Source organism: Eptatretus burgeri, unplaced genomic scaffold (genome assembly GCF_056783735.1).
Source record: "Eptatretus burgeri isolate ZD-2024b unplaced genomic scaffold, Ebu_testis_v1 Ebu_testis_scaffold_38, whole genome shotgun sequence".
Lineage (NCBI taxonomy): Eukaryota > Metazoa > Chordata > Myxini > Myxiniformes > Myxinidae > Eptatretus > Eptatretus burgeri.
In genome coordinates this window covers 17501-36318 of record NW_028221988.1, presented here as the reverse complement: position 1 = coordinate 36318, position 18818 = coordinate 17501, and the positions used below count along the sequence as shown (strand labels likewise).

The following is an 18818-nucleotide window of genomic DNA, read 5'->3' as shown; positions in this document are numbered from 1 at the left end:
TCCCCCATCCAAATCCTCGATCTTTTCTACCCCCGTAAATCCACACCAAGCTCTCCTTCAAATTCCCTGCTTTTCTTCCTGAAAGTCCCTGTAATGTCCATCTTGTATTCCCCATGTTGCCCGCCCCATCCCTCTCCCTACCACAGATCACCGAATGTCCCTGTTCCCCATTCTTTTGTCCATCCCACTCCCGCCCCTCTTGTCTCGTGCCCCCTTGATGTGCGTTGTGTGTTTGCTTTCATACGAGCTTCGACAAGGTGTGCAAAAAAGAAGAGAAGCCGCATCCAACGCCAGCAGCCAAGACCTCGTGTCGAATGTCGATGTTGTGGGTGGTTTTATATATATCGTGGATCATTTCGTTTTAAGGAATAGCCAATCAGCGTATTCGATATGGAGACCCTGTTGAGCAGGTTACCTGATTGGTTGTAAGTTCGGTATAAATGTAATTTGGTCATAACATGATAATATGATTTAGGAAAAGACATAATTTGCATTATTAAAGATGAAGTGCACGTGCACCACGTGACCTTCACAACCCGTCAACCCTCCATCTTACAAAAGTAATTTTATAATAAAAATTAAAATATGTGTGTTTACAATCATGCTGACATTTGAAATTATGCAGGTAAAACCTGTTTTTGATGGATGGATCATTTAATAAATAAAACCGTCGACCGTGAAATTCGCGAGTCGCGAGATTAGTGACGCGTTCACGAGATTAGTGACGCGAGTCACGAGGGACCAATCACAGAGCACGAGCTCGCAGGAGAAAAGGACGTGGATGATGGACATTTACGAAAATAGCTCAGAAAAGGAAAAATGCAACCGACGAAAATGAAGAAGATGATGAAAGACATATTGTGGGAGGAGTTGAGGAGGAGGAGGAAAAGACGATCATGTCGATGAAATACCGACAGAAGCTGGCCAACCTGGCCAAGCCAGTAACGTCAGCCCTGCGGCTGTAGCCCCAGCGCAGACAGCCGAGTTTCCAGGCTCGGCGGCGGCCTCGGGACCGGGTGTGACTGTCAAGCCGCTTCCCGATGATCTTGGAAGTGAGAGACCGAATCGAGTTGTTCTACAGCGGTACCCTGGCCATCTGTTGCAGAACAAGAGTCGCTCGTTGGTGTCCTCGTGGTACCAGACTAATGAATGGCTGGAATACAGTGTGCACACAGATGCACCATTCCGCTATCCATGTAGGAAGTTTAACACCGCACGTGGCCCAGTGAACTCTACTTTCACAGTGCGAGGCGACCGGAATTGGAAACATGCCGTGGAGAAAGGCAGGGGGTTTCACAAACACGCAACTTCAAAGGAACATTTAACTTGTGTTTTGAGGTGGAAGGAGAATGAGAGGTGCATCGATTGTGGTGAGGGGATTTCCACACTCCTCAATGCTGACCAGCTAAATAGAAACCGGTACTATGTGTCTGCTCTTATAGATGTTGTGGGATTTCTCACCGAAAACCAAATACCTTTTCGAGGGAGCCTTGATAATTTTGAAGATATGTCAGACAGGCACAGTGGGCTCTTCCTCTCGCTTTTAAACTACACACTCAAAAAAGACACCGAGCTCGCCGAAATAATAAACCATATCCCACAAAACGCAAGCTATCCGAGTCCGGAAATGCAGAATGAACTGATCTGCACATTGAGTAATGTTGTGACGGATGCCATCGTGGAAGAAGTAGGCACATCGTGGTTTACCATCAAGGTGGGTGGGACGAGGGACCCCACTGAATGTGACAACATATCAATCATCTACTCACAATGGTTACAGCTGACGCTGGAGATGCAAAAACATTGACAGACCTAATAATTGCAGAGCTGACAAAAACAGGACTTGACACGTCAAGAATATTAAGTCAGGTGTACGACGGGGCTTCGGTCATGGCTGGGAAGCACGGTGGGGTGCAAAAGTTGTTGCAAGAGATATTGGAAAGAGAAATCCCCTATGTGCACTGCTTAAATCACCAACTCCATCTGGGAGTTATCCACGCACTGGCAACAGAGAAAGCTGTCACTGATTTCCTCGAGGTTTGTTGTTGCCTGTACAAATTCTTCAGAAAGCCCACTGTTGCTGCACAGTATTAAGGTGAGCGGTTAAAACGACTTCTTGATCAAAGGTGGACGGGACATTTAGCCACCGTGTCTGTGATCATAGGATCTTTTAAGGATATCACATCCTTACTGTCGGAGATTGATGCAGAGTGCGCCTACGGTGCAGAGATGAGGATGGAGGCAATTGGGCTTTTGCGGGAAGTCTCTGGGCCTGCCTTCATGTTCATTGCTATCTTTGTACAAAAACTGCTGATGTTGTTAGATGGCCCTAACAGACTCTTGCAGGCAGAGGACATGGACTTGCAAACGGGGTTGGAACTGGTGGCGAGTGCTGCAGAGTGCGTGAAGAAACTCCTTTCTGAGGATGAGTTCACTGATCTGTGGAACAAGGCCAACGATGCTCGCACTTCTACACCTGCACCACCAAAACGGAGACGCACAATGCATAAGAACTTGGAACAGTTTGTAGTTTTGGAGACAACAGTACAAAACAATGACAGTGACAAGACGGAACTGCAGAGGGTTTTTTACAGCGCAATTGACACTGTGCTTGGAGAGATCACTCAGCGCTTCAGTGAGCGCAACACACAACTCGCCCGTTCACTCGCTGACTTGAATCCTGAAAATGGCACGTTTTTGGATCCCCACTTGCTCCAGCACATCATGACATTAACAAAGTCAACCATCAGTGAAACAGAGTGTGTGGTTGCAAAGCAGTTTATTCGCTCACAGACAGAAAAGCAGCCAAACGAGAGATGGACAACACAAGAACACCTCTCAACATACCACAAAACGCTGGAAGCCATGCCAAGTGTAGTGACTGCTATGAGACTTGGACTAACATTTGGTGCGTCCACTGCCATGTGTGAAAACTCATTCTCAACATTGAGGAATGTCTTCACTGACCATCGACGGTCCATGCGCCATGCACTCAAGGCACAACTGGTACAGCTGGTCTTCGAGAGAGACCTCACACGTAAATACCTGAATGAATGGAAGGAGAAGGTCCTCAGAAGATTCCACACCGAGACACGTCACCTGCAGCTCTTCTGACAGCGAGTACAGTGGTATAAAAACTATACAAGGAGTTCAGATTGTGTGTGTGACTGCTGGTGATGCGTGTGTGGTTGTGGTTGCAGTATGGTTGTGGTCAGCACCCGCCGTGGTCGGCTGCTTTGTACTTCTAATGTTGAAGTTAAATGTTGTGTTTGGTGCTTTGCATATCCCATATCTAGTGCTTTGTACATAACCTTACCTCTGTGTAATTGACTGCTTTAAATGCGGACCTTGTGGTATCTTCAGGCCGGTCGTATTTGCTGTTGATAGTTTAACGTGATGATCGCAGATCATAGCCTCCTGTATCTTATTTCAAAGTGCACTGATTCTGGTGCCAACCTCCCCCGTTTAGTCATTGTATCTCTGGTATATTGATTTTTCTAATGCCAATTCTTGACAACACCTTGTATAAGTGCAGCTGAATTGGTGCCAATTGTCTAATCATTGAATATCTGCATTGTGAATGTGCCAGTTTGTTGCGGCTCTCCTGCATTCGAATTATTTAAGGCCAAAAACATCGGAACATATTAAATCTAGCTGAGATCAATTTGGTTCGTATGCGACGGCAACCTCAGTATAGATGTGTCAATGCTGCATGAATACAATAGTATACTGGGTTATCAAAAATATGAAATAGAATAATTGTGCCCCCCCATCCAGTTCATATGCCCCCCTTAATACTGAGCCCTGGCTACGGGCCTGCGTATCCGGATAAGGATCTTCACCAAAATCGAATCAGTTCATCCTTGTCACACATCCAACATGTCCAACAAATTTAATCCGAATCCATCCCCAACTTTTTGAGATATGCTGCACACAAACAACCAGAGACAGACAGACAGACAGACAGACATGGGTGAAAATATAACTTCCTTCCACCTTCGGTGGCAGAGGTAGAAATAAATATTTACCTCAATGTTATTACGAATCTGGAAGTTCACTGCACTCAACATTCAGGTCCCTCCAGAACAGTTATATCGGTAAGTACGTGTTTGTCGTTAGGTTCCCGTCCCTAATGTAATGGGGATTAAATGTTCATGCGCTGCGGAGTTATTATGAGAGTTAGGATTTTTTACATCAACGACAACAACGCCCACCTTCACTTTCACACGACACCACTCTGCTCGCGCGCACTCGCCAGAAACAGTCTAATACTCGTCTAACAATGGGAAACAGCGCGCACTCGTCTAACAGAGATGGCGTCCCTCTTCAGCCAATCGGTAAGGAGCGGCGTCTCACCCGCCCCGTTTCTGACCCAACACGATCGCCATTATGCGCGTGGCCGAAGGCGAGGAGGGGGGCGGAGCCACAAAACCTCCGCTCGGGACTCCGCCCAGAGGGGTGGGAGTTGCCCCGCCTACCGTGAGCCTGAATCAATGGAGGACGGCCAGGGAATCGCGCGATGGGTCTGACCAATGAGGAGGCGAGTGGCCAGGAGAAGAAGCCCCTCCCTCCTGAGGAGAGGGTGTGGTTGTCTGGACCAGCGTTCAGGAGAGGGCGGCAGACGGAGATCGTGGAGTTTTTTTTGTCAAGTAGCCTGTGATCGTGTGTGACACATTTCTTGTGGGAAAGGACATTTCAATCGAGACATTTCCAACCTCGCATCCAAAGCCAGTGAGTGGTTGTTGACAAGAGTGTGTTCTGGTGGATCATGGCGATAGCGGCCTGCAGTCTTGGTTCTGGCAACGCCAAGGTCATGGGTTCAAGTCCCACCATGGAGGTTTGGGTTGGCGTGACCACACGTGGTGGGACAGGTACCCCGGGCCGGCTCGACGACTGAAGACCCATCGGGTCATTTTTCTTTTTGGGTGTCTGTGTATGGGTCTGTCTTGTTGAAGTGGAATTGTTGAAGTTCCTTGTACATACTTGCATTTCTGAGTCGGTTTAATTCTGCTCCTTGTGTGTTCCCTCCCCCTCCCCCTCTCCCCCACCCCCCCCTCCCCTCACCCTCTCCTTCCCCTCTCCCCTCCCCCTCCCCCTCCCCCTCTCCCCCTCCCCCTCTCCCCCACCCCCCGTTATAAATAAATCTCTTGTTAAATGTTTCAGCTCGTTCCTGTGTTTTTTTATTGGTTAAGCACCGTGTGTGTTGGGAAATTTGGAAGTGGAAAATTGTGCATTTGGACCGACGGACCTCGGTAACCATCCGCTCGGGTTACGCACGGTTCGAGCACGCCAACGGCTCGTTATCCTCGAGCTCCGCCGAGGGTGAATTTCCCCGGTAATTTGGACGACGTGGGTATTTAGGTAAATCGAAATTGGCAATCGACGCTATCCCACGCGGTCGACCTATTGGCGATCTTCGGTCCGATAAGGGACCCGTCGGCTCCGGAGTTATCCGGGGTGACGACCTATAAATTCTGGGTGTTCGGTGGAGCTGACTCAACTGCTCCATCTTGCGGTCATGCTCGCAGCAGACACCCGGCTCCACAACAATATTACCTTCACAACAACAATTACAACTCCAAAAACAGGAATGCCTCCATAAAAAAATATTACCTCCACCTTATCTTCACAACAACAACAACAACAACAACATGATCACTTCTGGGAAACAAGTTGTTCGAGGCCTGAGACCCATTCATGCTCTGGCCTTCTCAAGGCGAGTGACAGCTATCGGCTGCAACCTTAAGATACCTATTTTATAATCCTTGTTTTACACTGAAGGGAAAATTGAAATGGAAGGCAGAACGATTTTGAATACTGAATAACGATTCCACAGATGTGTTGGTGGGCCGACATGGCTTGGCTTAATCATGGATGAGCCCTTGACTTGTGGAGGCCCCGAGTCATGTGTTGGGTTGTGGAGGCCCCGGGTCATGTGTTGGGTTGTGGAGGCCCCGGGTCATGTGTTGGGTTGTGGAGGCCCCAGAGCATGTGTTGGGTTGTGGAGGCCCCGGGACATGTGTTGGGTTGTGGAGGCCCCGGGACATGTGTTGGGTTGTGGAGGCCCCTGTTCACGTTGGGTAAATCTGGCCCTGCTTGCCAGGCAGCACAGACGGTCTGCAACAGAGCATGGTACATCATAATCGGAATACAGTTCCTGCATCACAAAGAACATACTCCACAGAAATTAATTCAGCGAAGCAAGGTCGTTTATTCCTGATACCTAAAACACCCCACAACCCATCCCTACAGAAAACAGACTTTTTGGAATGCCGGCCACATGTTCTTCCAATCAACATGAAACTTTGTTGAAAAAATACTCCATAAGTAAGTGCTCCGATGTTGAAAGATTCTTGTCCAATCACTCCAAGACCACTCTCCCTCAACCCCGCCCCCCCCCACCTCTCGGACCACTCTTCCACTACGCTTCCCAGACCAATCTCTCCACCTCATCCCAGACCAATCTCTCCACCCACCTCCCAGATCAGTCTCGCCCCCCACCTCCCAGATAGGTATCCACCCCCTTCCAAACCAATCTCTTCCCCCCACCTCCCAGACCAGTCTCCCCCACCTACATCCCTGATCAGTCTTTCCCCCGCCCCCTCCTGCCAAACCGACCTCTCTCCACTCCCTCCCAGACCAGTTTCTACACATCAAGACCAGTCCCTTTCCTCCTGCACCCCCCACCACCTCCCAATCCAGTTTCTCCCCCTACTTCAAGACCAGTCTTGCCTCCCCCCACAACCAGACCAATCTCTCCCCACACCCTCCCAGACAAGTCTCCCCCCCAGACCAAACTCTTCCCCTCCCAGACCAGACTGGCCCACCACAAGTCCAGTCTCTCCCCCACCCCCGCCCCCACCAACAGACAAATCTCTCCCTCCTCCAATACACGTCTTTCCCCTCCTCTCAGACCAGTCTCCTCCCTCCTACTCCCTGACCAATCTCACCCTCTCCCCCAACCAAACAAATTTCTCCCCACCACCTCCCAGACCATTCCCCACCACCCACGGTCCAGTCTCCCCCCACCCCAGACCAGTCTTTCCCCACCCCTCCCACACCAGTATCCCCACCTCACCCCGAACTCTTGTCCCTCAGTTTTGTCCCTCTACCCTGCGATTGATGTGTTCTTCCCTCTTTTCCACTTTGTTCATGTATTTCTGGCTTGATTGTTTATTTATTAATTTATTTATCCTCACGAATCGAAAAACAATCTTCTTCATGTTTTACAAAACTTTTAAATAACCCGACCTTGATTGTGTTACCCAACATGTATTCCAATAGAAGTTTCCCATTATCCCAATGTTTTACATTCATATTTTTTTTTATATATGATGTCACAATGGGATTGTGATCTCACCTGCTCTTGTAACCATGGTGCTAAAACGTCACAGTGAGTTTGTTATCGTTTGCTTTGCAGCTTTGAGAGCAGACACACTTTGTTCGTTCGTGTTTGTTGTGATTTAATTTGTGCTCATTAAAAGCAATGGATTGTAATTCTGGAGAGGAGCAGCAGTCGAGCTTGGGGAACAATTGCTCACCTGCACGTCCTCCGGATTTGAACTTGGAGAACATTTCCTCACCTGCAAGTCCTCCGGATTTGAACTTGGAAAACATTTCCTCACCTGCAAGTCCTCCGGATTTGAACTTGGAAAACATTTCCTCACCTGCACGTCCTCCGGATTTGAACTTGGAGAACATTTCCTCACCTGCAAGACCTCCGGAAATGAACTTGGGGAACATTTCCTCACCTGCAAGTCCTCCGGAATTGAACTTGGGGAACATTTCCTCACCTGCAAGTCCTCCGGATTTGAACTTGGAGAACATTTCCTCACCTGCATTGCCTCCTGAATTGAACTTGATCAATTGTTCATCTTCAACACCTTTGACTCAACCTCTCAGGGTTTGTGAGACTTTGTTGATGGTTATACATTTTATTCGTCTTTACTCGTGCAAGAAGATGTTGTTGGCTTTCGTGGAAAGATGACTGGCTTATGATCTTAGGGCCTGAAGTTCGAGCCCCCTGTTGGGCGTTAAATAACATCAGGTAGGTTGACTAATCCTGTTATCCTTCTGAGGTTGGCGAAATGAGAACCAGCTTACTAGTAACAGTGGGCACTGCATCAGCGGCGCAGCTATACTCCCAACAATGATGCAACCAGCAGCCAAAGGCTGCATGTAATATCCACCCCCCCCTGCTCCCAGCCCAATTTCAACCCCCCCCCACTTCCCAGACCAGTCTTCCCACCCTGCCAGACCAATCTCTCCACCTCCTCCTCGACCAGTCTCCCCCACCCCCAACCACCTCCCAGACCAGTCTCTCACCCTCCTCCAAGACCAATCTCAGACCAGTCTCTCCCCCTCCTTCAAGACCAATCTCCCCCACTGCACCGCCACACCAGTCTCTCCCTCCCCCTCCCCGACCTGCCTCCCCCACCCCCAGACCAGCCTTCCCACCCCCTCAGATCATTCTACCCCTCCCAGACCATTCTACCCCTCCCAGACCATTCTACCTCTCCCAGACCATTCTACCCCTCCCAGACCAGTTCCTACACAGTTCCGAGACCAGTCCCTACCCCTCCCAGACCAGTCCCTCCCCACTTCCAAGACCAGTCTCGCCCCCCCTCTTGCCAGGCCAATCTCTCCCCCACCTCCCAGACCAGCCTCCCACCCTCCCCCTGACCAATCACTCCACCACCTAGCTTACTAAGCTCCCCCTCTCCCAGACCAGTCTTCCCCGCCCCCTGCCAGACCACACCAGTCTCTCGCCATTCTCCCAGTCCAGTGTCCACCTCCCAGATCAGTCTTCACACTCCCAGACCAGTCCCCCCCACGAAACCAGTCTCCCCTCCAAGACCAGTCTCCCACCCCTCCCCGGATTAATCTCCTCCCCCACCCAGACGTCTCCCCTTCTCCACCTCCCATACCAATCTCTCCCCCACCTCCCAGACGAGTCCTCCCCCCCGCCACAGTTCCGTGACCAGTTCCTCCCCACCCCCTCCCAGAACAGGTCCCTCCCCCACCTCCAAGACCAGTCTCACCCCCCCTCTGGGCCAGATGAATCCCTCCCCAGCCTCTCCCAGACAAGTTTCCCCACCCCCCCCGCAGACCAGACTCTCCCCCTCCCAGACCAGACTGACCCACCACAAGATCAGTCTCCCCCCACCAACAGACCAATCTCTCCCTCCTCCAATACGAGTCTTTCTCCTCCTCTCAGACCAGTTTACCCCTCGATCCTCCTCCCTGACCAATCTCACCCTCCCCCCAACCAAACAAATCTTTCCCTACCACCTCCCAGACCAGTCCCCCCTACCCAAAGTCTCCCCACCCCAGACCAGTCTTTCCCCGCCCCCTCCCACACCAGTGTCCCCCCTCCCCCCGAACTCTTGTCCCTCAGTTTTGTCCCTCGACCCTGCTATTAATGTGTTGTTCCCTCTTTTCCACTTTGTTCATGTATTGATGGCATGATTGTTTATTTATTAATTTATTTATCCTCACTAATCTAAAAACAATCTTCTTCGTGTTTTACAAAACTTTTAAATAACCCGACCTTGATTGTGTTGCCCAACATGTATTCCAATAGAAGTTTCTCATTATCCCAATGTTTTACATTTCTAATTTTTTTTTTAATGATGTCACAATGGGATTGTGATCTCACCTGCTCTTGTAACCATGGTGCTAAAACGTCACAGTGAGTTTGTCATCGTTTGCTTTGCAGCTTTTAGAGCAGACGCACTTTGATCGTTTCGTGTTTGGTTGTGATTTTATTTGTGCTCATTAAAAACAATGGATTGTAATTCTGGAGAGGAGCAGCAGTGGAGCTTGGGGAACAATTCCTCATCTCCATTACTTCCCGAATCGAGCTTGGGGAAAAATTGCTCACCTCCACGTCCTCCGGATTTGAAGTTAGAGAACAGTTGCTCACCTCCACGTCCTCCGGATTTGAACTTGGGGAACAATTGCTTTCCTGCACGTCCTCCGAATTTGAGCTTGGGGAACAATTGCTCACCTGCACGTCCTCGGGATTTGAACTTGGGGAACAATTGCTCACCTGCACGTTCTCCGGATTTAAGCTTGGGGAACAATTGCTCACCTGCACGTCCAAGGGATTTGAACTTCGAGAACATTTCCTCACCTGCAAGTCCTCCGGAATTGAACTTGGAGAACATTTCCTCACCTGCTCGTCCTTGGGATTTGAACTTCGAGAACATTTCCTCACCTGCAAGTCCTCTGGAATTGAACTTGGGGAACATTTCCTCATCTGCACATCCTCGGGATTTGAACTTGGAGAACAATTGCTCACTTGCACCTCCTCGGGATTTGAATTTCGAGAACAATTGCTCACTTGCACGTCCTCGGGATTTGAACTTGGAGAACATTTCCTCACCTGCAAGTCCTCCGGAATTGAACTTGGGGAACATTTCCTCACCTGCACATCCTCGGGATTTGAACTTGGAGAACAATTGCTCACTTGCACGTCCTCGGGATTTGAGCTTGGGAAACAATTGCTCACCTGCACGTCCTCCGGAATTGAACTTCGAGAACATTTCCTCACCTGCAAGTCCTCTGGAATTTAACTTGGGGAACATTTCCTCACCTGCATGTCCTTGGGATTTGAACTTCGCGAACATTTCCTTACCTGCAAGTCCACCGGAATTGAACTTGGGGAGTATTTCCTCACCTGCACGTCCTCCGGATTTGAACTTTGAGAACAATTGCTCACCTGCACCTCCTCCGGATTTGAGCTTGGGGAACAATTGCTCACCTGCACGTCCTCCGGATTTGAACTTGGAGAACATTTCCTCACCCGCATTGCCTCCTGGATTGAACAATTGTTCATCTTCAACACCTTTGACTCGACCTTTCAGGGTTTGCAAGACTTTGTTGATGGTTATCTACTTTATTCGTCTTTACTCATGCAAGAACATTGTTGTTGGCTTTAGTGTTGAGATGACTGGCTTAAGATCTTTGGGCCTAAAGTTCCCAAATCCCATCATGATCACTCGATCACATCCCCTACACTTGGGAGTGTTCGATGTGACCAAATCATTTGATTGATAAAGTTTCTCTGTGGAGTATTTATCAAGTTTCTTTCAACATAACAACTGGATTATAAAGGTGATATGATATTGAGAAATATTTATTTTATAAAAAGGTTGTTAACGTTCTCTTTAACTGGTGTTTTACTGAAACATGACATTTACTTTCACTTTGTGTTTAGATCCACAACTATGAGCTCATCAAGAAGCTCGGCCAAGGAGGATTCGGAGCCGTTTATCAGGCACGGAATGTCTGCTCCAACCAAGAGGTACGGAAAAGTTACCTGTGCCGCTTTTTAGGGTAAAGGTGGTTCATGTTGATGAAGGTTAAAAAATAAAAATCAACTCCACCTGTACCTGTAAATGTGAGTTTACGATCGAAGAACAAGTTAATTTGAATTAAATGTTACAATTTAAAAGTGAATTGGAATAGTAGACTTGTTAATTGACATTTGACTTCAAATCGTGATGCAAAGGTCCCCTTTGGCCTGGAAGTTCCTGAGGGTCATAGAAACAAATTTATCCAAAGACACACGTCATATCTCAAAATCCAAGATGGCCGCCGTCGACCATTTTGAAAAACATGGCTGAGTCATAGCTCATGAACCGTTTGTCATATAAACTATTATGATACATGTTTTCTAACGAACCTGAGGTCACTAAACTCATTTTCGGTGACAATTTTGCTTTCTGATGTGTTTAAAGCTCAAATCATAGACAAAATACATAAATGTTACATTTTTTGTAAAATGTATGAGAAAAAAATTTGTGAGAATGAGACATAACTTAACATGTCTACTATATGATGGTTACGTCAGACCCAACTCAAAATGGTTTTCTCATGCCGAATTTAACTACACATGAGTTAGCACATGATGTATCTATGTTATGTGACCTTTAATTTTTAATTTTTACTTTCAGATTCAAAGTGACTAATCCAAATGAGTTCCGATAACTAACTGTGACAGCACGCCTGCCAGGATGGACTGGAGCCTATGTTTTATATATCAATCAGACGAGACTCATAATCCAACTTCGGATCCCTCATCATCTGTTAAATTGAGAAACAATCCTGAAAGACTTTCAGCCACTTACAGACAGGTTGTGAACAATATCCAGGAACTCAATGAATTAGGTGAGCTGCCTGATTTTGTGTTCGTAGAGAATACTGGTGACAGTGATACTCAGAATATAGTGCAGCTGATGATGTCGAATCATGGAGTGTGGCACAAAGCTTGCAGGAATGTTGTCGACAATCAGAAAGTGCAGAGAGCCAGGAATGAGCATCAAGGACAAGCGTCATTTAGCCCGGTAAAAACTCGTGCAGCCAGGTCAGTCACACAGACATCAACCTCTGCATCTTTGAGCGAACCAGTTGACACTCTGTGTCTCTTTTGTGATGAAGTGGGCAACAAGAAAGAGCTCAGAAAAGCTGCTACACTTGGCTTGGATAAAAAAAATCAATGACTGTGCTCAGCTGTTGGGTGACAAACGTCTGTTGTCTCAACTGTCCGCTGGTGACTTGATCGCTATCAATGCCGTCTATCATCATGCGTGCCTGACTCGGCTGTATAGGAAAGGGGAGACTGTCGGATGTGACATCACTGATAGTCATAACACGCAGGTGATGCGAGCACATGTTCTCAATGAGTTACTTGACTTTATTGAAGATAACCGTGGTTCAGGGAGGTCGCAAGCAATGGCTCACTCGACGACCCTTTATGATAAGCGTATTGCTGCTCTCGGCTTTCCCCACATCAAATGCAATACAACACGCCTGAGAGAGAGGACATTGAGCGCATGATTCCTGACATCAAGGCAGTAAAGATTAACCGTTGCTGGTCTCTTGTTTTCGACGATGACCTATCCAAAGCTATAGTTGATATGAAAGACAATACATCAACTAAAGTCTCCACCCTGCACAAAGCAGTCAATATCCTCTGTCGATAATATCTTCAAATGCGGCAAGCTTTTACGGGTTTCTTCTGAACCTCATCTGAAGCTGAATCAATCCCAACCACTCTGCGTTCATTCCTGTACATGCTTCTTGATGGACCATCTATCGATCAGCCATCTCCTGGATCTAAGAAGTCCAAGGTTGCAACATCAATTGGGTAGCAGATCATCTTCAACTCAGTTGCATGCAGATCCAAAAAACGTGACAGTGTTGCACATCACAACAGAGAAAGGGAAACACCAGCTTCGCTGTATATGGCTATGAAAGTACATGTTCAAACTGGCCGTGAATTTCGAATCGATGATTTGCATCAGCGAGGGTTGTGCATCTCGTATGACCATTTGAAAGTGCTTAGTACAGATATTGCGAATTCAGTCATTGGTCACTGGGAGCAGGTTGGTGTGGTGGTCCCCCCTCAGGCAGTTAAACACGTTTTCACCACAGGCGGTTTTGACAACATTGACCATAATCCATCCTCTACGACGACTGCAACATCAGCCCTCCATGGAACATGCGTCAGCATTCACCAGCACTTTTTGTCAGACACACAACAAGTTGCGAATCTTGATGAGATCCTCAATCCAGATGAGATGGGGAAGAAGACTGTGCGGTCCATTTGCAAGTGTAAGACAGAATGTAAAGCTCCTTGTAAGTGCTGCGTGCAGAGACAGCGCTGTATGCTTCTCTGCAGATGTCAAGGTTCATGCGCCCACACTGGCAGGATGTAGCAGGACAAGAGAGGAGAAGAGGAAGAACTTGTGTAATTACGACATTGTGCGATGGATAATGTAATTACCTCAAATTTTCTGTATGTGAAAAACAATAAAATTTGTTATAATTTGTATTATTTTTTGGATTTCACCTTTAAATGCATCTGAAATGCATAGCTGATGCCGGAAATGAATTCAGCGACCTCAAGTTGGTTAGAAAACATGTATCATAATAGTTTCGATGACAAACGGTTCATGATCTATGACTGGGCCATGTTTTCTAAAATGGTCAACGGCGCAAAACTTGTATTTTGAGATATGACGTGTGTCTTTGGATAAATTTGTTTCTATGACCCTAAGGAACTTCCATGCCAAAGGGGACCTTTGCATCATGATTTGAAGTCAACACCCTATTTTGTGCACTTAACATGTCTACGAGAACACGAACCTGCAGTTTAGCAAAACTTCCTTTGGCTTTGAAATCATCCCAATCACACATGCGCACACACGAGGGAGATCCAGTTTAAACGGTGAAACTCCTTCAATATTCCACTCTGTCCTTCCTTCTGTCCATTCAGCCATCCGTCAAAAACGAAGAAGAAGAACCTTTCCATGTCTTATTTTAAAGGGTAATTCTAAAGGGTTATTATAAAAGGTAATTCTAAAGGGTGATTCCAAAGGGTTATTAGAAAGGGTTATTATAAAGGGTAATTATGAAGGGTTATTCTAAAGGGTTACTCTAAAGGGTTATTCTCAAGGGTAATTATAAATGGTAATTCTCAAGGGTTATTCTCAAGGGTTATTCTAAAGGGTTGTTCTGAAGGGTTATTCTAAAAGGCAATTATAAAGGGTTATTATAAGTAGTAATTCCAAAGGGTTATTCTCAAGGGTTATTCTAAAGGGTTATTCTGAAGGGTTATTATAAAGGGTAATTCTAAAGGGTAATTATAAAGAGTTATTCTCAAGGGTAGTTCTAAAGGATTACTCTAAAGGGTTATTCTAAAGTGTTATTCTAAAAGGTAATTCTGGAAGGTAATTATAAAGGGTTATTCTGAAGGGTAATTCCAAAGGATTACTCTCAAGGGTTATTCTAAAGTGTTATTCTAAAAGGTAATTCTAGAGGGTAATTATAAAGGGTTATTCTAAAGTGTTATTCTAAAAGGTAATTCTAGAGGGTAATTGTAAAGGGTTATTCTAAAGTGTTATTCTAAAAGGTAATTCTAAAGGGTTATTCTAAAGGGTTCTTCGAAAGTGTTTTTCCAAAAGGTAATTCTAAAGGGTTATTCTCAAGGGTTATTCTCAAGGGTTATTCTAAAGGGTAATTATAAAGGGTAATTCTAAAGGGTTTCATTTGTTTCTTTGCTTTCCCTATTTCATATTATAAATGATAAACTAAACCACTTCATTAATTTCCGGAATCCTTCCGATTTCGGCAATTATGTTGGCCGGTTGTGTGTGTAATTCTGTGTGTCTGTCTGTTTGTGTATTTGTTTACCCTGTAGCAGCCACACCGTTTCAGCGATCATCACCAAACTGGGTACAGACGTTGGCAATGGTCCAACTTAGACACTTGTCGTTTTTGGTGAATCGAGGTCAAAGGTCAAGGTCACCAAAAAAACTAAATTCTTATTTTCGCAATAACGTCTGCTAAAATGGACGTATCGACTTCAAACCAAATCCAAAATGTGCATCCTCCAACACTGCATCCAACCTTATCTCTCATTTGGGTGTCACACCAACACCCTTCTTAGCGGTCGGGGGGTCGAATGTCAGAGGGGTCGGGTCAAAACTTTCAAATTGCGATAAAGACACCATTTCAAGTCCGATTGACTTCCAAGTTGCGATCATGACCAAACTAAGTGCGATAACTCGTTAAACAGAAGCACTATCGACTAAAAAGGACCAAATTGATTTCCAGAGATCATGGAGATATGACAAAGTTATTCTGGCAATTCCTTGCTCAATGAGCAATTTCATTTTTATTCTTTGCCTGTCTGGCATTCAAACCAGAATTAAAAATCATTCCAAACAGGAAACGTAGTGTTTTCAAGGACGTCAAAAAGAACACAAACAACAGACATGAAGAACAAATGTAATGTATTAAACAAGGTGTTGTAAAAGATGCTGCATCAATGGCGGGAAATGTCGAATTTTTTTTTTTCTGAATGACACAAATTACCTTTTTAGCATTTTTAAAGGCATTCCATTGAACCGTACTTGGACAACATATTACAGAATCTTACATCATCATGAGCAATCAAATTTGCTGCTCGCACACCCTGACCATGTCCTTTGCACTCAACATTGTGGGGGGTTTGGGTGGGGGGGTGTATCATGAGGTTAACATTTTACCATCAAGTCCATCCCATAAATTCGTACAGACTGTGAAATGCATTCAAATGAATGTAAATGTGGTAAACTTCACCGGGATTTTTGTTTTGTTAAACCTTCGTGTATTTACAAACTCGTCTCCTGTTGATAAACTTCCCTGAACCTTTTATTAATAGAGTCTGATGCCATGCTTGACTGTTACCATCGATTCATAAGTCACCATGTTTTTGTGATTTTGCAAGATGTGCACGATACTTGTGAGGAGTCAATTGTTGTAAATAATATCCCTCAAAGCTCCGCACCTATTGATGACAAACTTTTACTTGTCTGTCTCTTCTAGTTTGCTGTGAAGGTTTCCCACAATGGTGACTGGATCAATGTGAGTATTTCATGATGAACTGGGTTAGAGTGTACATCACAGTATCATGTGACTTTATCCTTAATCTACGTTCATGATTTTCTTCTTTTTTTTGTATACCTTGTCGAGGCTCATATGAGAACGAACACACAACACACAACAGGGGGGGAGACAAGATGTGGGGGGGGGGGGGGGAGAGAAGGCAGAACAAAAATAGTGGGGAACAGAGACATTAGGAGATCTATGGAAGGGAGAGGGATGGGGTGGGGAACATGAGAAAAGCAGATGGACATTACAGGGACTTTTAGGAAAGAAAGCAGGGAATTTGAACGAGGTGGGTTTGGGGTGGATTAACGGGGGTAGAAAAGATCGAGGATTTGGATGGGGGATGATACGACGTGGTGGTGAACAGCTGTTTTGAAGGTCGAGAGGGAAGAATGGGATTGAAGAGAGTGTGGGAGTTTATTCCAAAGGCAGGAAAAAGAGGAATGAAAGGGTGAAGGTGGACAGTGATTCGTGATTTTCGTAGTTTTACCAGAAGTGGATTGCGAGTGGACCTTGAGTGCCCTGCGGAAATATGGGGGGTGGGGGTGGGGGAGGACATATCGCAGAGAGAGCAGGCGGGGTGAGTGAGAAGAGGAGACGGTGGAAGACAAAAAGACCACCGACCTGCCTGCAGTGAGAGAGTGAGAGGCCCAAAGACTCAGCCTCATCGCAGGAGATACCAATGACTCTAAATGCCTTGGTTTCCGCATCGTGAAGCCGAGAAAGGTGAGAGACGGGAGCACCAGCCCAGAGGGGAGAGCAGTACTCCATCAGGCTGCGGATGAAAGTTTTGGCTCTGGTCTGGAGCTCAGATTGACCGAGGAAGGACTTTGCACGATGGAGGATTCTCAGTTGGCGACTGGCTTTGGAGGCCAGCGTGGAAATGTGGCTTTCCGAGGAAGATAATGGCAGATAGTGAGACCCAGAAGCTTGAATGAAAGGATTTCTTCCAGAAGATTGTTGAGAAAATAGATGGCGGGGGGGAGGGGAGGGGTTTCAAACGGTCTTTTCAGAGAGACGTCGTGAGAGTGTGAGAGTTTTCAGGATTGAAAGACATGTTCCACGTGTTGGACCAGTTTGTGATTTTACCCAGATCTGCAATGAGCGAAGAAGCTCCTGCTTGCCGGTGTGAAGGATGACAGATGGTACGGCAGAGGGTGGACTCATCAGCAAAAAGATAAAGAGGATTTTCCAGAGAGTCGGAGAGATCATTGATGAAAACCAGAAAAAGAACAGAACCCAGAACGCTGCCTTGAGAAACTCCAGCCTGGACAGGAAGAGGGGATGGAAGAACTTCACTTAGGGCCACACTTTAGCTGCGACAGGAGGGAGGAATCCTGCGAGCCATGAGTGGAGATGGCCTTGGACACCATCGGAAGAGAATTTGATGAGCAGGGCAGGGTGCCAGACCATGTCAAAAGCATGCGATATGTCTCGGGATACGACTCCGATTTCATGTCAAGCATTGAGGACCTCCATCAATTGTTGGGAGAGCAGAAGCAGCATATCCAGGGAAGAGTGACCTGGTCTGAAACCAAATTGATGATCGGAAATCAGGCCATTGGAGAAGAGGAAGGATTTAATGCTGAAGTGATGATGGATTCCATAACCTTACTGATGATTGGGAGAAGGCTGATTGATCTGAAGTTGCAGGGATCTGTTTTTGTACCTTTTTTATGCAGGAGCGGTAATGTTTGCTGATTTCCAACCAGATGGGAGATGACCTTGAGCAAATGAGAAGGTGAATAGAACAGAGAGAGGGTGAGCAAGAGCAGAGGAGCAGGTTTTGAGGACACATGGGCTGATGCCGTCTGGACCGGTTGCAGAATCTGAGATGAAAATTTGCACCTCCCTGCAGGTGGAAAACAAATGTATTCCCAAAACGGATTCGTGTCATGGCACTAATTGAAATGTCATCTTCTTCTTGCGTATCATACAAATATAAATATTTCTGACAAGGAGCTGTATTTAGAAAAACTCTTCTCATGTTTCATATTCAAAGGGGATTAAACGGTTCCATGTCATGTTCTCACGGGGTTCATATCTCAGTTGTGAGGACTGGCCTGACAGCCTTGCCTCCAGAGGATTGTGCACTCACCTCTCAGCTGTTTCGCTTGGGTTTGAATCCCACTCCAACCAAAAACTGTCATCCTGGTGCTTCACATGCAGGGTAAGGCATCAATGTGTGCACCGTCCATCAGAAGGACGTGACGCTGGCTGTCCCATCTGCGAGCACGACTTGTTTGTGGACATTAATGACCCCTCAGTGTTTTTCTTAAAGAGGAGACAAATTATCACCGGCATCCTGAACAAATTACAAACTCCTCTCACCTTTTGCTGAACGTCAGGCTTCGCCATCCGGTTTGAGAAAGACTTGG

General features: G+C 46.3%; 1 protein-coding gene across 7 annotated transcripts in view; it reads left to right on the top strand.

The window, feature by feature from the left end:
* The window catches only part of LOC147007717 (serine/threonine-protein kinase MARK1-like), a 55684-nt gene that overhangs the window by 20337 nt on the left and 16529 nt on the right, over positions 1 to 18818 (top strand). For 4 of the 7 annotated variants that reach the window (XM_085866539.1, XM_085866541.1, XM_085866540.1 and 1 more), the window contains 2 exons: positions 11222 to 11308; positions 16378 to 16416. In XM_085866539.1, coding sequence (XP_085722665.1) covers positions 11222 to 11308; positions 16378 to 16416 — 126 coding nt within the window. Of the gene's footprint in view, positions 1 to 2994; positions 3129 to 11221; positions 11309 to 16377; positions 16417 to 18818 lie in introns of those variants that run through there. The other 3 variants (XR_015053959.1, XM_085866544.1, XM_085866537.1) reach the window with 1 other exon arrangement.